Genomic DNA, 14,714 nt, shown 5'->3' on the forward strand with positions numbered 1-14,714 from the left:
TTAGTATACCTCCTCACAGGTAAAATAAAATACCGAAAAAGTGTTTTTTTTTCAATCACGTTATTTTTTTTTTAGATGCTGTTTACAATTCAATTTCATCTTTCCTTATACGGCTGAAAGGAAGTTCACAGTCGGCTCTGGTTAAGTCTGCCTTTGAACCTGGCTCAGCCCACTGATATCACAATAGAGATAAATTTTCAATCCATTTGTTTTTGTTGTATTGATTTTAACGCGTGATATGTTGATTATACCTTGGGTACAAGAGGGAAAACCGAAACTTTTATATTCCGGTTCAGCGTTTAGGGCTTTGTAGTGTCTCTTGAAACTTTTTACCTTTTTTTAAAGGATTGTCTTAAATTCGAAGAGTAACAGGGTTAAGTAAAACCAACATCTGGCTTATTTTAAGAGGGTTAAACACTTTTATTTGCAGGAGGAGAACGGTGAACTGTGCCAAAATCCACACACACCCTGATTTCCAAATGATCCCTTATTTGGTGCACGCTTGGCGTTTCCGGTCATACGTTACCGCTCCTTTTCCGATATCATTCAACATGGCGATTTTGAGAGAGAATACAGACGGACAGAACATAGAGATCAATTGCCTCTTGAAGTTAGGAAATCGTCATAGATTGCTCTCCACAAACACAACTTGTCATGATTGGACTCGCTTGGACTTTCGTTGTCACACATTGGGATAACGAAAGTGAGAAAGTAATTCTATTAAAAAATTTCGTGACGATACACAGAGTCTCGTTAAGTTTTGCTCCCCGTCTGCCTTTCTTTGGATGGCAAATTGTATTTCCGAAGGCGCAGCCCAATAATCCAAAAGACAGTAAAATCATTGACCCTTGAAAATGTGGCACGGTCACGCAAACAACTGCTTTGTTTATGATTTTCCCGTTGTCGTTTCCGGTCATAATGCAATTCGCTCGAATACGAAACATTTTTAAAATGAAATCTACATGAGAAATGCGAGCGAGCTCAGGGAGATCTTTTTACATGAAGACTATTGGGAAGTCATAGCGTCAAGTAAAGCACTGCAGGACGACATACGGCATGATTGTTTTATGTTACATGAGTGACACGTGGCGTCTTATTCAAATTTACTCGCTTCCTGCTTCACTGATCACATATCAAAACAAGCTGTCAATCAAATGAATGGTTAAAGATATAAATTAGCAAAAGATCGTATACGCTCAAACTCTATCACTGATTCGACAACCTCAGTCTGTAGCAAGCTTCAGAGAAAACTACTGTTGACCCACAGATTTTCTCTCTGAAATTCTTCCATTTAAGCCTGTCACAGAATACTTTAGCAGTGTTGATAGCATTTATCTGAAGGCTGTTAGCCGAGCATCTGAATCACGTTCTATAATTCGCTGAAAAAAAAATTATATATATTACAAAAATGGAGATAGAAGATGGATGCTTTGGTGGTTTTCTAAGCTTTGCAGAGCTGGAGAGATATTTCATCCATGGTAAGTGTAAATGTTGGCAGCAGATTATATCCTACAAAGTAAGTTGATAATTTTTAATCAGTCCTTCTTGAAAACAAACTTGAAAATCAAATTTCTTTGATTTGGCGTTGAACTGAGCAAAACTTGGTTGCCAGCATTTTTTACCTTGACTGGAGTTGATTACTGCCGTTTCGTTGTAACATTTTTACAATTATGGAATTGTGTATCGTTTTAATCAGTAATAAAAAAGCAAATACAACATTGGGAATACATATTCCCTCTAACTTTGAAAATTGGCAACCTTTTGTCGTCTGTGGGTCAGTGACATCAGGGGTTATGTTTTTTTTTTTTATATTTGGCTCTCTATGAAAACGTTTCCTTTAAAGGAAATCTTTCTATGGCAAGATGAAATTAAGGTAGTTTGAAAAAAGTTTAGTTACATTATACAGTGTCTTTTAGTTTGTCAACCCATATCAGATTTTAAGATTCCTTTACAACAAGTTCTTCGGCGATAGTTTCAAAATTTTTTGATTTCTCAAGCGATACCACCATAATTTTTTTTTTTATGAAGACGTGATTCTCATGTAACATTACACAGTAACCGAACAAATGATATAGAATTCCGCTCTTTCCGCTTGTTTGCACCGCAGCCATTAAGGATATCCCACGAAATCAGATATAAAGCTTTTCTCAGCACGCTACAAACGTTATTTCAGCAAAAATCGTAACCCCTTATTAAGACGTTTGGCTTAAAACAGACCACATAAGAGTGATAGCAAATGTGAATGATACTGTGAACAAAGCTGAAATCTCGAGGACACAGTCAGACAACAAAAATTTCGTTTGTCAAACAGATTTTTCTCGTTTTTCCTTGTTTAGAGATTGGTCCTCATTCTTCATGATTGATTAGCTTCTTAGTGCTTAAAGGATCATAGGATTTTCTTGTTAAACCATCAGCAAAAATTTTTCCGGGACTCTTCAGGGTTTTGTTTACCCAAGAGTTACACTTCTTCCGCGTACTAAGGCGATGAAAGTAGGATGATTTCCTGTTCCACTACGTCATATCCCATAGGTGTGCTTTTCCCTTGATTTTCTGAGAAAAAAAAACCATCAGTCCGTAATTTTTGTATTCAAATCACGTTAAGGTTCCTTTGCTTGATACGTGTTAATTAGCTATTCGAGTTCGTCCAACTAGGGTTAATAAAAACATTGTGTCTGCCCCGTGACTTATACTGATAACAAAGATAGTTACACCTACTGTTCTGTCTTGTCAGTGGAAAATCATGAAGAAAATGGTTTCAAATTTAAGAATGGAAGGTTCAAAAGAAAGCGTTAAAGTTTGGGAATGAAAGAGTAAAGGGCCGTTTTGCGATGAGAAAGAGAAAGTGAAGCTGTTAAGGGAAGTAAAGGAAAAAATCGAGCCACCAACATGGAACCACAATTTGCCCACAAAAGGGCGACAAGTGTGGACAAAAAAGCTCTCTATGAAACACCAAATACCCTCAACTGAATTACAAAGAAATGACCAGTAGTTAAAGAGAGGATGACTTTGCTGATGAACGCAGTTGAGAGTAAACGGATACTTTGGAAAAATAACGAAAAGGAAAGAGGCTTTGAGCGTTTTAAAAATCTTTTTCACTATCGATTGCGCTTATATTTTTCAAAGTAGAGGTTTTCTTTATACCAGTATAAATTATCATTCTTTGCAATGCTCAAGTTTTATTTCTGTACAAATACGTCATTGCTTTATTTTTAAAGCTGCTGAAAACTATGAAACGTATCTGCTAGAGGACGAAAGGAAATCCTCTTTCGCTCTAATTAAATCGCCATGCGCATTAACTGATATACCCAATACTGTTCTAATACTGAAACAACCATTGTATAAAGAAACTCTTCTTTTACCCAATTGCTGAAGGAAGTTTGCCGTTCGTGCTTAACAGGAACTCTGACAAAAGTAAACTAAATCAGCGAGATAGTAGCCCCGCAGACCGAGCTACCAATTTATTTAAGATACGAAACATTTTTTTAGGTCTTCGAGTAGGTTTTCAAAGATTTGCCAACGGTTTAGTGAACAAGGAATTATGTCTTTGAGTAGAACCAACTATCAATATTACATTTAATATATAACAAAGTCAGACCTTCTTAAACGTCTTATTCGCATGCTAACCTATTGTTATTCTAAGTCAGTTTTACCACTTCCTGACGACGACTTACAACACGCACTCCAACGCTTGCAGATGGAGTCTAAGATCGTATCACTCTTCTTTATACTTTTATCTTAAGTACTTTATTGTGTGTGACAGGAAAATGTTCTTAAGATAGGTCTGCACGCACTCTTAGGCTGCGCGAAAAACGAGCACCTTAAATCTGCGGTCACCTTAAAATGATTCGTCACTTGAATTGAAACGAAATGAGGTAGGCTTTTTTTATATCAAGCCAAGCTGTTCCTGTAAAAAATAATTTATTTTGCTTGTGCAAAGAGAAAGATAAAAGAAAATTGTGGCCGTTGTTCAAAACGATTACGACTTATTTTACCCATGACATGTTAATTTGCCACGCTCCACGCTTGAATAATTTAACTCAAAATAATACAGGTAATTTAGTGTTAACAACTGGGTTGAAAACGTAAATTAGCCACCGTAAAGGGTAAAAAAGCTGACGTTTCGAGCGTTAGCCCTTCGTCAATCGCTCTGACGAAGGGCTTACATTTTTCTTATTAACTATCTGAAACATATACGCTTTTATTTGAGCGTTTTTACTGCAAATCGACGATCAAGTTGAAATGTTGGATACAATATTCGACAGATAATCACTTTATGTTTGAGAGAAGGAATAACTTAACGAAGGAACTGTCTAAGAGCCGTGAAATGAGTTGGGATAATTTGTTAGGAGTGTGAGGCTGGGGTACTTAATGTTCGCAGTAGAAGTGGCACTCTAGTTATAAAGAGTTTCTATCATCGAAACATCCTGTTGTTGATGATATTTAACGGCGTTGCAAATGGCTTACTTCTGATTTAGCCAGTGCAACATAGGGTTTAAGTAATGAGAATAATAACCATTGTTCCTTATTATTTTTCACGGATGGCTCAACCTAAGATATGAATGGCTTGACCGTTGTAACCAATTATTTCCTAGGAACACATGTGATTGAACTACCCGAAATCTCTTTTAATTCTTTTACCGATTATTATTCAGCAAATAGCTTCAATATACCGCTCAAGTATTTTACTCAGAATACCTTGTTCATAGCAATATTTAATAACAGTGCTTCCCATGGATATTCCATTTTTCCTTGGTTTAGATATTTCTTCCTGTAGCGTTGATGTCACTTTGTATTCATTGCACTCCCCGGAAACTGTGACATAACAATCGTGACAACGCTTCCGGTTGAATCGACTTCCTGTCTTCTTTGAGCACCAAGTTTAAGCCTTTTTTCTTCAGTTCTAGCTGACGCTCTTTGCATAATGGGTGAATTTTATTTTACCACTTTTGAAAAACCTTCGGTGCTTTTTGCAGTGTATCTGGAATATTTTTGAGCCCAATAATGAAGATCAGTTTAGAACTAACAGGAAGTGACCCTGCAGTTTTTCCGGTTAACAAAACAATCGTCACAAATGACTTTTCTTAGACTTCCTGTCATTCGCGTTACTAACGCTAATATTCTTTGCTGGTGGTATTCGTGGAAAGGTGTCTTACTAGGTAGACAACAGAACAATTCTGCATCTTTTCATTGTGAACTTACAGGAGTTGTCTGCAGGTTGAGTAGACAGCTGTTGCTCGTGGCAGGGAAACGTTCTAAGGGGACCGCATGACATTTCTCAGTATTAAGAAAAACACAAGTGAGTCTGGATGGCACGGTGCGCTCGCTGCCAGGGTCACTACACTTTATTGCTTGGTTTATAGTTAAGCATATTTATTTAGAGTGCATTTAATTAACATTCTCGTGAAGCAATTGTTCTAATAACTTTCCTTTAGTCTTAAATTAACTTAATTTTTGTTCAAGGCTTTCTTCGTTTAAGGATGAAAGAGTGAATAACTCCAGCTGAAAATACTTTTAACCCGAAATTCGTTTTGAACAACAACAAACATACCTCGTCGTGGCGTGTACTTCTCAGTCTTCAATTTTCACAATGTCTCAACTATTCCTCCTTAATCATCCGTACATCAATTACATGATTTGATTCTTTTATTATTCACGAACATTTGTACTCAGGGTAAGAATTCCTTCATGACCTGGGCTAAATAAAGGAATTTTCTTTGTTGCGTTCTTAGCTGATGTATTATTTGTTTCATTCGTAGACTACGATCTGGATGCATTCAGGGACATCAAACCATTCCAAATACCCAAGTCCAAAGATTGTGAAAGGTACAGTGACCTACCGACTAACGGCTTCCTAAACTGGGCAGCATGCCCACAGCCACCTCGTTATGCCGAGATGCCCCCTCCTCTCCAGCGCATACAGACAAACAATGCGGAAGAGGTTGTCTTTTTCAACGTGCAGAAGTGTTACGAAAAGGTCCAGTGCCGAAAGAACAAGAAATCGAAACAGCGTGTCCAAGGGGCCACAATCAATTTACGAGTCACGACCGATACACCCATCTCTAAAGTAGAAGTGTACGTAGAGAGGCTACCAAAGGCTGCTGTTCTCTGCGGAGACAGCAATGGTAGAGTCCCACTCAAACTTAAGATGGAGAATCTCATGTATTCTGATGTAAGTATTTATTCTGTTGTATTATTGAATAAAAAAGTGCGTTATGTCATTGCCCGGTTGTACTGGACGTGTAGACAATGCCATTTGAACATGATTTTTAATGGAACTAGTGTATGCAAGGTTTTTTCATCTTCTTTAGATAACACTATATCAAGGAAGTTAGGTTTAGGGTGAAAAAAGCTTGAATATTGTACATTGACCTTGTCGATAGAACCTGGGAAACATATAAAGCCAGTGGCGAGCTAGCAAATAATACACTAGTAACTCATGGAACATTACTAGTACTTGTTGTTACTCACCGTTTTGTTCTATTGTGTCATTCTGCTATAATAAATTACATTTTAGACAGGGAGCATATAGCCTTTAATGACTGGAAGTCTTTCTCGGAATTTTTCGCCATCAAGCTTGCGGTGTCCTTAGGTGAAGTCTGGAGGAACTGTGAGCATCAAAATACTGCTTTCATGCCCAGCTCTTCTAGACTTTATCTAGAGTCTTTTGCTTCTCTTTCTTCTTGGACAATTTTAATGGAACACTTGCCCCAAATTTGGTAGAAGTCTAGTATAGTTAGCTATGGTTGTTAAGTTTGGATATTAGGTTTGTGTGGTTAGGTTATGTGTATTTACTGATCCTTCATTTTCTTTTTCTTTCTTGAAGAACTACCAGAGACAGGATCAATACTTCTCTGTTGACTTGGACTCTGTGTATCATAATCCAATCACCGGTTCTCCAGTATACAAGCTGTCCACAGTGGACTCGGAAAGACGCAACCGCTTTTGGCTGTTAGCTTACATTGTCTACGCCAATGGACGTAAGAGTCAACCATTTTACAGCGAACCCTTTTTGCTTAAAAGTAAGAGAAGCTGTAAGGCCTCTCCTTATTAACACATTCTTAATTCTGACCTCCATGAAAAACTGATACAAGAAGGGTGGAACTCAGAAAGTTCAATTCAAAGTTCTAATCTTTTTCTTCTTTGTACATTCTTTTCCTTCTTGGTTCATAGTTGCCTCTTGCTTTGTACTTGCCTCTTTCTTACTGAGTTGATATTTTCCAGCCTACTTTACGTTCAAAGATAGTCAAATAATCATAGTGCCATAGCTCCCTTAAAGAAAACTTTATATTAATAAAAAGATGGTGTATCAATTTGTTTAAAATGGTCTTGAAAAGATCATGGATTTACTTTAACCGTGACGCAAATTATACATGAAGAACGATACACCTATTTGTTTTTCGGTTCATCACTTACTAGTGCGATTTTTGAAATGTTAGTTGCCTGAGTAATTGTGTAAAAAGATGTAAATATATCGAAACAATTTCTTTCCATGAAGCTCTCTCCAACAAAAGCTACAAAACTCAAACAGTGAAATGTTTGAATCCACGAGACCTTAAGCTTGAGTAGAATTGTGGTTGTACAAGTTCTGATTTGCGTCAAGAAAGCAAAAAACGCTATAAATTTTAAGCTTGGTTGACCGTAAGCGTGGGACAAAGAAATAATATTTTCTACGTCTAATTTTCAAGGGAAAAAAAGCTACAGAACCGTTTGTGGCACTAACATGCGTCTAGATTGAATATTTCTTTGATTCCTGTGAGAATACCATACGTGTAAATATTACTGCCATCTGTGCTACTAAAGTACTGAGTTGTTGTAACCTTCTTGGTTACCTTTTATTACATTGACGATGGTGTTTTCTGAAACAAGACTGAAAGATTAACACACTAGAAGTGTCATTCACCGTCATTAAAAGATGTTTTAATGATACGAGAAAAGATAAGTTGAATTGTATCAATTTAAAAGGTTTAACTAGTGATATTTCATAAATAAAGTAGTAACAGAGAAACATTTGAATAAATAAAACAACAACAGTAACAATTTAATTGTGGATTATGTTTTAAAAAACATTTTGTCATGATTGTCTTGCTTTAGTCTTTTTCCTTGAGGGGAAGCCGCAGGATTTTGATTGTGTCAAAGTAAAATTTATCTGATCTCCCCATAGGGCTACCCTCATTGACAGTCAATTTCCTGTAGTCCCCATCCCCTTTATACTTTGCTGGCGACGACTAATACCTCCTCCCTTGCTCCTGAAAACCAAGTGATTCCCCCACCCCGCAATCCTTCCAGGCGATAAATAAGGACTGCTCCATGAAACACGTCAAAAACGCCGATCACGAAGTGTTCGTGTTGTGGCTAAGTTGGCGCGAGTCCATGCTTTTCAAAATTGTCCACCAGTACCTTTGTGATAACACGGTTTCTCGTTGATACCCTGTGGTTTCCCTGTTTGCTGCTCCCCCCTAAGATATTCAAACATGCGTGATTCTCTTTACGACCCTACTCCCTTCTCCCTTGCTTATCCGCGAGACTGAGGTGTCTTCTACTACTTCCCAGTGCTTTTTCCTTTGATCGTGCCTCAAACGTTCAAGATCATGATTTCAGTTATGTGACTCCTCTCCCAAAATCTACTCTTTACTTTCCCGGTTTTTCTCCCTTCCTGTACCCTGGTTTTCTTTCTCAAATGTAATCCATTCCAATAGATTCCTTTCAATTTTGCCTTGAAGGTTCACAATCACGATTTGAGTTATGTGTCTCGTTCTCTTTACAATTTCACTCGTCATAATTATCATTAAGTCGTACATTTCAATACGCGGCCTTAACGGTTTTCCTAGGCGTTGTCCGCTCACTTTGTACTCCTTTGTACTTTCCAAGTTTTCCACCCTTCGAGTTGCCTGAATTTCTCTTTTGTTTTTTCTTTTTCCAGTGTATTCAATTTCAGTATAATCCCTATAATAGTGTCACGGACATTCACCAACCCCACTTCGAGTCACATACCTCGTTCTCTTTCTGCCCTCTCTGGCCATATGAAGTCGTTCATTTCAAGCACGGTTTTTAGGCGGTTTTCCATGGCCTTGCATGCCTGCTCCCTTCCTCGAAGACTCCTCTGTGTTTCCCAGATTCCCCCTTCAGTTACTGCCAGTCATTTTTTATTTTTTTCCAAAATGTTTCATCTATTTCTTCGATTTTAGGTGTTCACTCGCTTGTGTGTCATTCTATTGCGACATCGTGATCTGTGTTTAGATGAATTACCTGGTGGCTTCCATTTCTTTGATGACCAGTTTAGATTTTACCTTTATTTCTGCAGCGCGGCAGGAGAAATAAAGGTTAGCCATGTGTTGTATGTACGGGAAGCAGTTCGTTTATTATTTGTGGCCGCCAATTAATGCACTTTAAGAGACCGGAATTCTTCACTCAAGTACAAGTCGCATAAAATGGTACAGTTTTGATATGGGACCATGACATCATCTGATGGAAGAGTAATGAAATAGTGAGAGTGGTAAATAACAGACTGATTAGGGCTAGAGAAAGGATTGTCTATACAGCAATGAGGAAATTCCTGTTTATCCTTTTTTTAATAAAATTTGTTTCAATGGACAATTTCCCTTCTAAAAAAGACTTAAGGGGATGTTAAAAGCAAAAATACAAACTAAATGGATAAATTAGGATCCATTAAGCATGTCTACAGATGTGACAAATGGATTCGATTCAACAACTTGATTTCCTCTTGAAGCTGCAAAGGTTCGCACGAGGGTAATTTTCCTCCTGAAACTTGAAGAATATTTTTAGCAGCAGCCGCGGCCGGCCGGTGATGAATTCCCGCCATTTGGAAGTGCGGCCAGGTTACTTAGTTATTTTCAAAATGGCGGAGCTTTGAGGTCGAATGGAGACCATTTCCGAACAGTTAAGCAACTCTTTACAATCTCATGACGTGGTAAGAAGCAAATTTTATTAAGTAATATTTGTAGAATATGATTTGCCATGAAGCCATTGGTTTTGTTGCATTATATTGTTTTGTATGAAGGTATTGTTGGAATTATGAATAACTCACCGTCTAAAAGTTTGTTTATATATTTCTAGCATTGATATCTTCAAGTTCTTTTCTACCAACACAACCCTTCGCATGAATATTATGCTTCCCTTCCATGCTTATATAAAATATTTCGGCCCATGTTTCATGTGGTCAGCTAGTAAATCAAGCAGCTATGGCAGCTATGGCAGCTATGGCAAGCAGAGTACAATCGATCATCTTGGCTGTCTTTATGATCTATAATAAGTGATCGATTATTTCTTGTGCGCCTAGCTTTGCTAATCGAAAGTTTTAGCTGTTGGCAAAATTTTATTTGATCCATTCAGGGTGAATAGACCTTTTTAGCTTCATACGTATGGTCTATATTATCCAGAGATTGGTTACGTGGTCCGAATGAGTAAACAACAGTCACCGCCATAACAAATCAACTACGAAGGGCAGAGAACAGTCGAATAGTCCACGATCATTGCGTCTATAACTTCCATAATATTTCCACAAATTCAGACTTGTCTTTTCATAAATACCCTTAGGATCCTAAGCTTCACAAGTTAAATGTCCATGTTGTAATTCTTCAACTACTAGTCAAACGAATTTGTATTTTAATCTGCACGAGTAAATGGTCTGAATAGTAATATCGTCTCTTCTCGATTTTTTAATGTCATGGTTGTTTATTACTTTCTTTTTAACCAACTATGTAATTTCGGAATAAAGAAAGATCAAAATTAAGTCCGAAGAGTAGCATCCAGTACCAAGGTGTGCTCTGAACATGATTTTAAGTTTGTAGACAGCCGAACCAGGAGATTGATAGCAGCGCTTTTAATAAGATTTGATAAGGTGGCTACCTCGGTAAAGCAACCGTCGGAGACTAAAATGGGAAATAATTTCCCCTTCGCTAGCCCATTTGTTCTATTCAGAATAAACCGACTTCAAATGGAGTTTTCTGAGTTAAACTTCGGTAAATAATAACTAAATATTAGTTTTCTTAATTTGTAACAATTGTTTAATTGACCTTATCAAAATCTTCCATTTTCTGACCTGCTCCCTGAGTTACACACATAGGTCTCCTGAAAGGCCAGACGCCCGGTTACTTGTTACCGAAATTTGAGTCCTTATGTTCTTGGAAATGTCATATATGATAAGACAATATCAGTCATTTTTATCGAAACGTTTTTCATTAAGGCAAAATTCTAAAAGATCCCGAGATGTTCTAGATCTTAATAAGTGAGTTTTCTTGAAAGCTTCCGAAAAGTCACAGAAAGATCCAGAATGATGGTAATCATCCAACATCGCATAATACTAAACACTTTCGACTGGTAGTCTACAAAACCAATACGAGATAATATCCCGTGTGTATCAAATTTCCATATGAACATGTTCTCAAATTTTGCTATGTACCAAACCTTTCTTCGCCTGACCGATCCAGATTCCATTGTTTTCCATTCGACTCACTTGGTAACGCCCTGATCTTTGTTTACAGATTTTTCTTCTGCCTGCAATTGGAAAACAAACCTCTCATTCTCTTGTCTTAAACGCAGAACGATTTTTTTGTGATCGCAAGCTTCCCTTTTTATCAGGTGAAATCAAAGATAAATGGCGGTGAATTCCACGAGTTTTGTTCATGGGAAAAATTATAGGATTACTCGTCTGCGGCCTGCGGAAGCGTTAGGGCATTCGCTATCGTTTACATAAGATACTTAAATTAAATCAATCAGCCATTAAATTCTAACTGCTTTCATGATTCCGTTTTTCGTATCAGCGTAAACATTTGTCGAGCCTCCGATTGCTTCACGAAAAATAACAGAAAGTCACTTACTCATATTCTGGCAAGCCATAACCATACGAACATGGTCTTCTTGGCTTTTTACAGCAAATGCAGCTTTTTTTTTTAATAAAAGGTTAGACGCTAAGTGTACAATGGCTGATTTTGTTCCTCTCTTCATCCATTAGCCTCGGGTAAGCGTTTTTAATGCAAACTTTTAAGCATCTTTGCAAAAACGTGCCGAATTTAATTGTATGTGTTATCAACAAGTACGCTACTTATTGATTTTCAAGTATGGTTTCTAAGTAGCAGTTGAGACGAAGTATTGTTTTATTTGTTAAAAAATATTTGATGATTTTAGTTCAGTACAGAATTGCTTGAAATTTATTTTAAGTAACCGACGATGTGTACTTCTACTAGGCGCATGATGAATTCATGTAGAACACGCGAAGCAAACAGAAAGAATGAATCTAACAATCAAAAGCCACGGAATCTGAAAAATAAATAATGTAAATACTCCAATACTAAATTGACCATCATTAACATAACAATGTTATTTCATTTTATTTTTTTTTCGTTCTGAAGACTCGACTTGAACGTGGCAAAGTATACCCCGCGATTTAAAACAGAATGCCCGCCGGAGCTCCGGCGGGTGCCGACTCTGTTTGAAAACATTGACTTGGGCTGCCATTTTGAGTTGTTGTTCACCCGCCAAGTGACCTCAATAGCTATTTATGTAAAAGGAGTATTTGTCAGGAGTGGGATTCGAACCCACGCCTACAAGAGTAGACTGCGACCTGAACGCAGCGCCTTAGACCGCTCGGCCATCCTGACTTCCGTAACATCATTCGATTTAAGTTATTTGTTAATACTTCAGGGTGGGAGGGGAGGGAGAAGAGAGGGGGGGTGGGTAGTTAAGCCGAGTAAGGCGTTATGGGTCGGAACGAGGTTTATGACTATGTTTCACTCGAGCTGAAACGAGGTCAATCTTTTAAATCAACTCACCACCCGAACCCCCACCACCTCCTCAATTGTTTGCGTGACGGTTCCATCTTTGATCAGTGGCACCCTCGTTAACTCGAATTCCCCGCTAACTCGAAGCAAAACTGATTTCCCTTGAATTTGCCTAATATATTTACTGTAATTTTAACCCTATAACTCAAAACCCCGATAACTCGAAGTGATTTTTACTTCCCTTCAGGTACCTCGATAAGTCGATTTTCACTTTTGTGAACTAATGAGCCATAATATTTTACACCGGAAGATTACATTTAATCTTATTTACTTGTGTTTTCATGCTTTTGTTTTGTTTTGCCATTTTTATGCTCTTACATTGCTAGAAATCTTTCAATAAAAAATGATGTTTAGGCATAAAACCTCTTTAATCAAGTGTTTCTGGTCTTTTTGTTCAAAACCCCAATAACTCGAAGTAATTTCAATTTCCCTTGGCAATTCAAGTCACCAGGGTTCAACTGTACATGTAATGCAACAATTTCCGGCTCAACAATTTCGTCTTGTTAGAACCATATCATTTCATTCAGTGAATCGTGTGTATTGGTTGAAATTTTAAGCACACAGTAACCTCTGGTCCTTTAACATAACTTATTTCGAGTTCAAGAATGACATGTTTCACTCGATTCGCATTGTCAGCTAGATCTTTGAAAAACGAGAAATGAGATAAACTCCTTTCCCCTTCCCATCAAATTGATGGCGCGATAGCTCGATAATGTCTTATTATGTCTGAGAAAATAAAGGTTCCATTATATTCTCTTGGCGTGAATCAATTGTAATTCAATAAGGACTATGTAAAAGAAACTTCGAAGTCCTTCGGTACATCTCAAGTGTAGCTATAAAAAGTTTTGGATGTGTACTCCTTGTTAGGTTTTGCATTTCATAGTTTTGCGAAATTACTTGAACCCAAAGTTATATACGCAACAAAACGCTTGAATTTTGAGAATGCGTTATGTGCCATACTCAGCTCTACTTTACACCCCTCCCCATCCCATGAGGAAGTAACTTCGCGTATGTCAGGGTGGCCGAGTGGTGTAAGGTCGCAGTCGAATCCCACTTGTGACATAAATGGCATTCTTTCAACAATCCATCTCGAATGTTTCAATTTAGTCAAATTTCGCCACTGATTCACACTGTACATACCTCAACCGAGTTCGGGGTCCTTACTTTCGGACCGAGCTATTTCCTCCATCAAGTGCGTGGGCCTGAAATCAGCTCAAATGATTAAAAGGGGAACCCACAGCCAACAGAACGGCCCAAGAAGAGGATATTAGTAAGATTACCATTTATAAAATCCCAGTGGTGGGTTTGTTCCTAGTTGCGCGAAACGGACGCCCATCGAGATCCAAATGAACCAATTTGAGATTTTAAGTCGTTAGTGCTTTGAATATTAGAAGGAATAAAAAGAAGTGGACCTCGACTTCGTATTCTTCGCCAATCGTTAAAATATATTTTTTAAAAACAATTGGTGATCGATGACGGTAGAATTTGGCAACCATAGCGGCTTTAGTAACTCACAATTAAAAAAATAAAACGAAGGGGTGTTATTTCACTTACATCTGGGGTGCAATTCGCTCTCCGGAGACTCTCATGACCTAAAAAGTCAAAACAAAAATAAATGTATTGACTGCTGAATAAATAATGAAATAAATAGGGGCATAGTTACGGCAAACGGCTCGAATTCTCGTTTCTCTAAATGAACGGGATCTCTTATTTGTCTGGTCTTGCTGGTAATCCTTCCTTTCCCTCCCCCCCCCCCTCCCCCTTCACTACAAATTCTACGCGTTCAAATAAGAAGCGAAACAGATGACCTACTGACCCCATTTAAGCTCTGCGGCTTTGTTTGAGTTGCTGTAAACAGCTGAAACAGGAAGTTGAAATAAAAATAGCTCGCTTGATGTGGTTTTACTGGCATTCTTA

General features: G+C 37.8%; 1 protein-coding gene, 1 long non-coding RNA gene and 1 other non-coding gene across 4 annotated transcripts; 1 reads left to right on the forward strand and 2 right to left on the reverse strand.

Moving 5' to 3' along the window:
- The first annotated feature begins 1,215 nt into the window (after positions 1-1,215).
- Positions 1,216-8,037, forward strand: LOC131778137 (uncharacterized). Of its 2 annotated transcripts, none has more exons than XM_059094520.2 (3): positions 1,216-1,478; positions 5,757-6,169; positions 6,824-8,037. In XM_059094520.2, exons 1-3 carry the CDS (start codon positions 1,409-1,411, stop codon positions 7,049-7,051), a joined length of 711 nt encoding a protein of 236 aa, XP_058950503.1. In that variant the 5' UTR covers positions 1,216-1,408; the 3' UTR covers positions 7,052-8,037. The 2 variants fall into 2 exon arrangements, with proteins under 2 accessions (XP_058950503.1, XP_058950504.1); XM_059094521.2 differs by lacking the exon at positions 1,216-1,478 and adding an exon at positions 5,117-5,296.
- A 68-nt stretch (positions 8,038-8,105) lies between these two features.
- On the reverse strand, positions 8,106-14,522 carry LOC131778138 (uncharacterized). The gene is made up of 4 exons (XR_009339674.2): positions 14,352-14,522; positions 13,938-13,999; positions 11,425-11,514; positions 8,106-9,462 (listed from the first exon to the last, which is right to left on the reverse strand). It is a non-coding gene; the product is annotated as an uncharacterized lncRNA (long non-coding RNA).
- Positions 12,534-12,617, reverse strand: Trnal-cag (transfer RNA leucine (anticodon CAG)). Its single transcript has one exon. It is a non-coding gene; the product is annotated as a tRNA-Leu (tRNA).
- Positions 14,523-14,714: the final 192 nt, after the last annotated feature.

The sequence above is a fragment of the Pocillopora verrucosa genome, chromosome 4 (genome assembly GCF_036669915.1).
Source record: "Pocillopora verrucosa isolate sample1 chromosome 4, ASM3666991v2, whole genome shotgun sequence".
Taxonomy (NCBI): Eukaryota; Metazoa; Cnidaria; class Anthozoa; order Scleractinia; family Pocilloporidae; genus Pocillopora; species Pocillopora verrucosa.

Bases quoted from the DNA above. Each gene is read 5' to 3' on its own strand.
- LOC131778137 (XM_059094520.2), top strand. From the start codon at position 1,409: ATGGAGATAGAAGATGGATGCTTTGGTGGTTTTCTAAGCTTTGCAGAG. The intron at 1,479-5,756 runs GTAAGTGTAAAT...TTTCATTCGTAG, and splicing joins GGAGAGATATTTCATCCATG to ACTACGATCTGGATGCATTC. The intron at 6,170-6,823 runs GTAAGTATTTAT...TCTTTCTTGAAG, and splicing joins AGAATCTCATGTATTCTGAT to AACTACCAGAGACAGGATCA.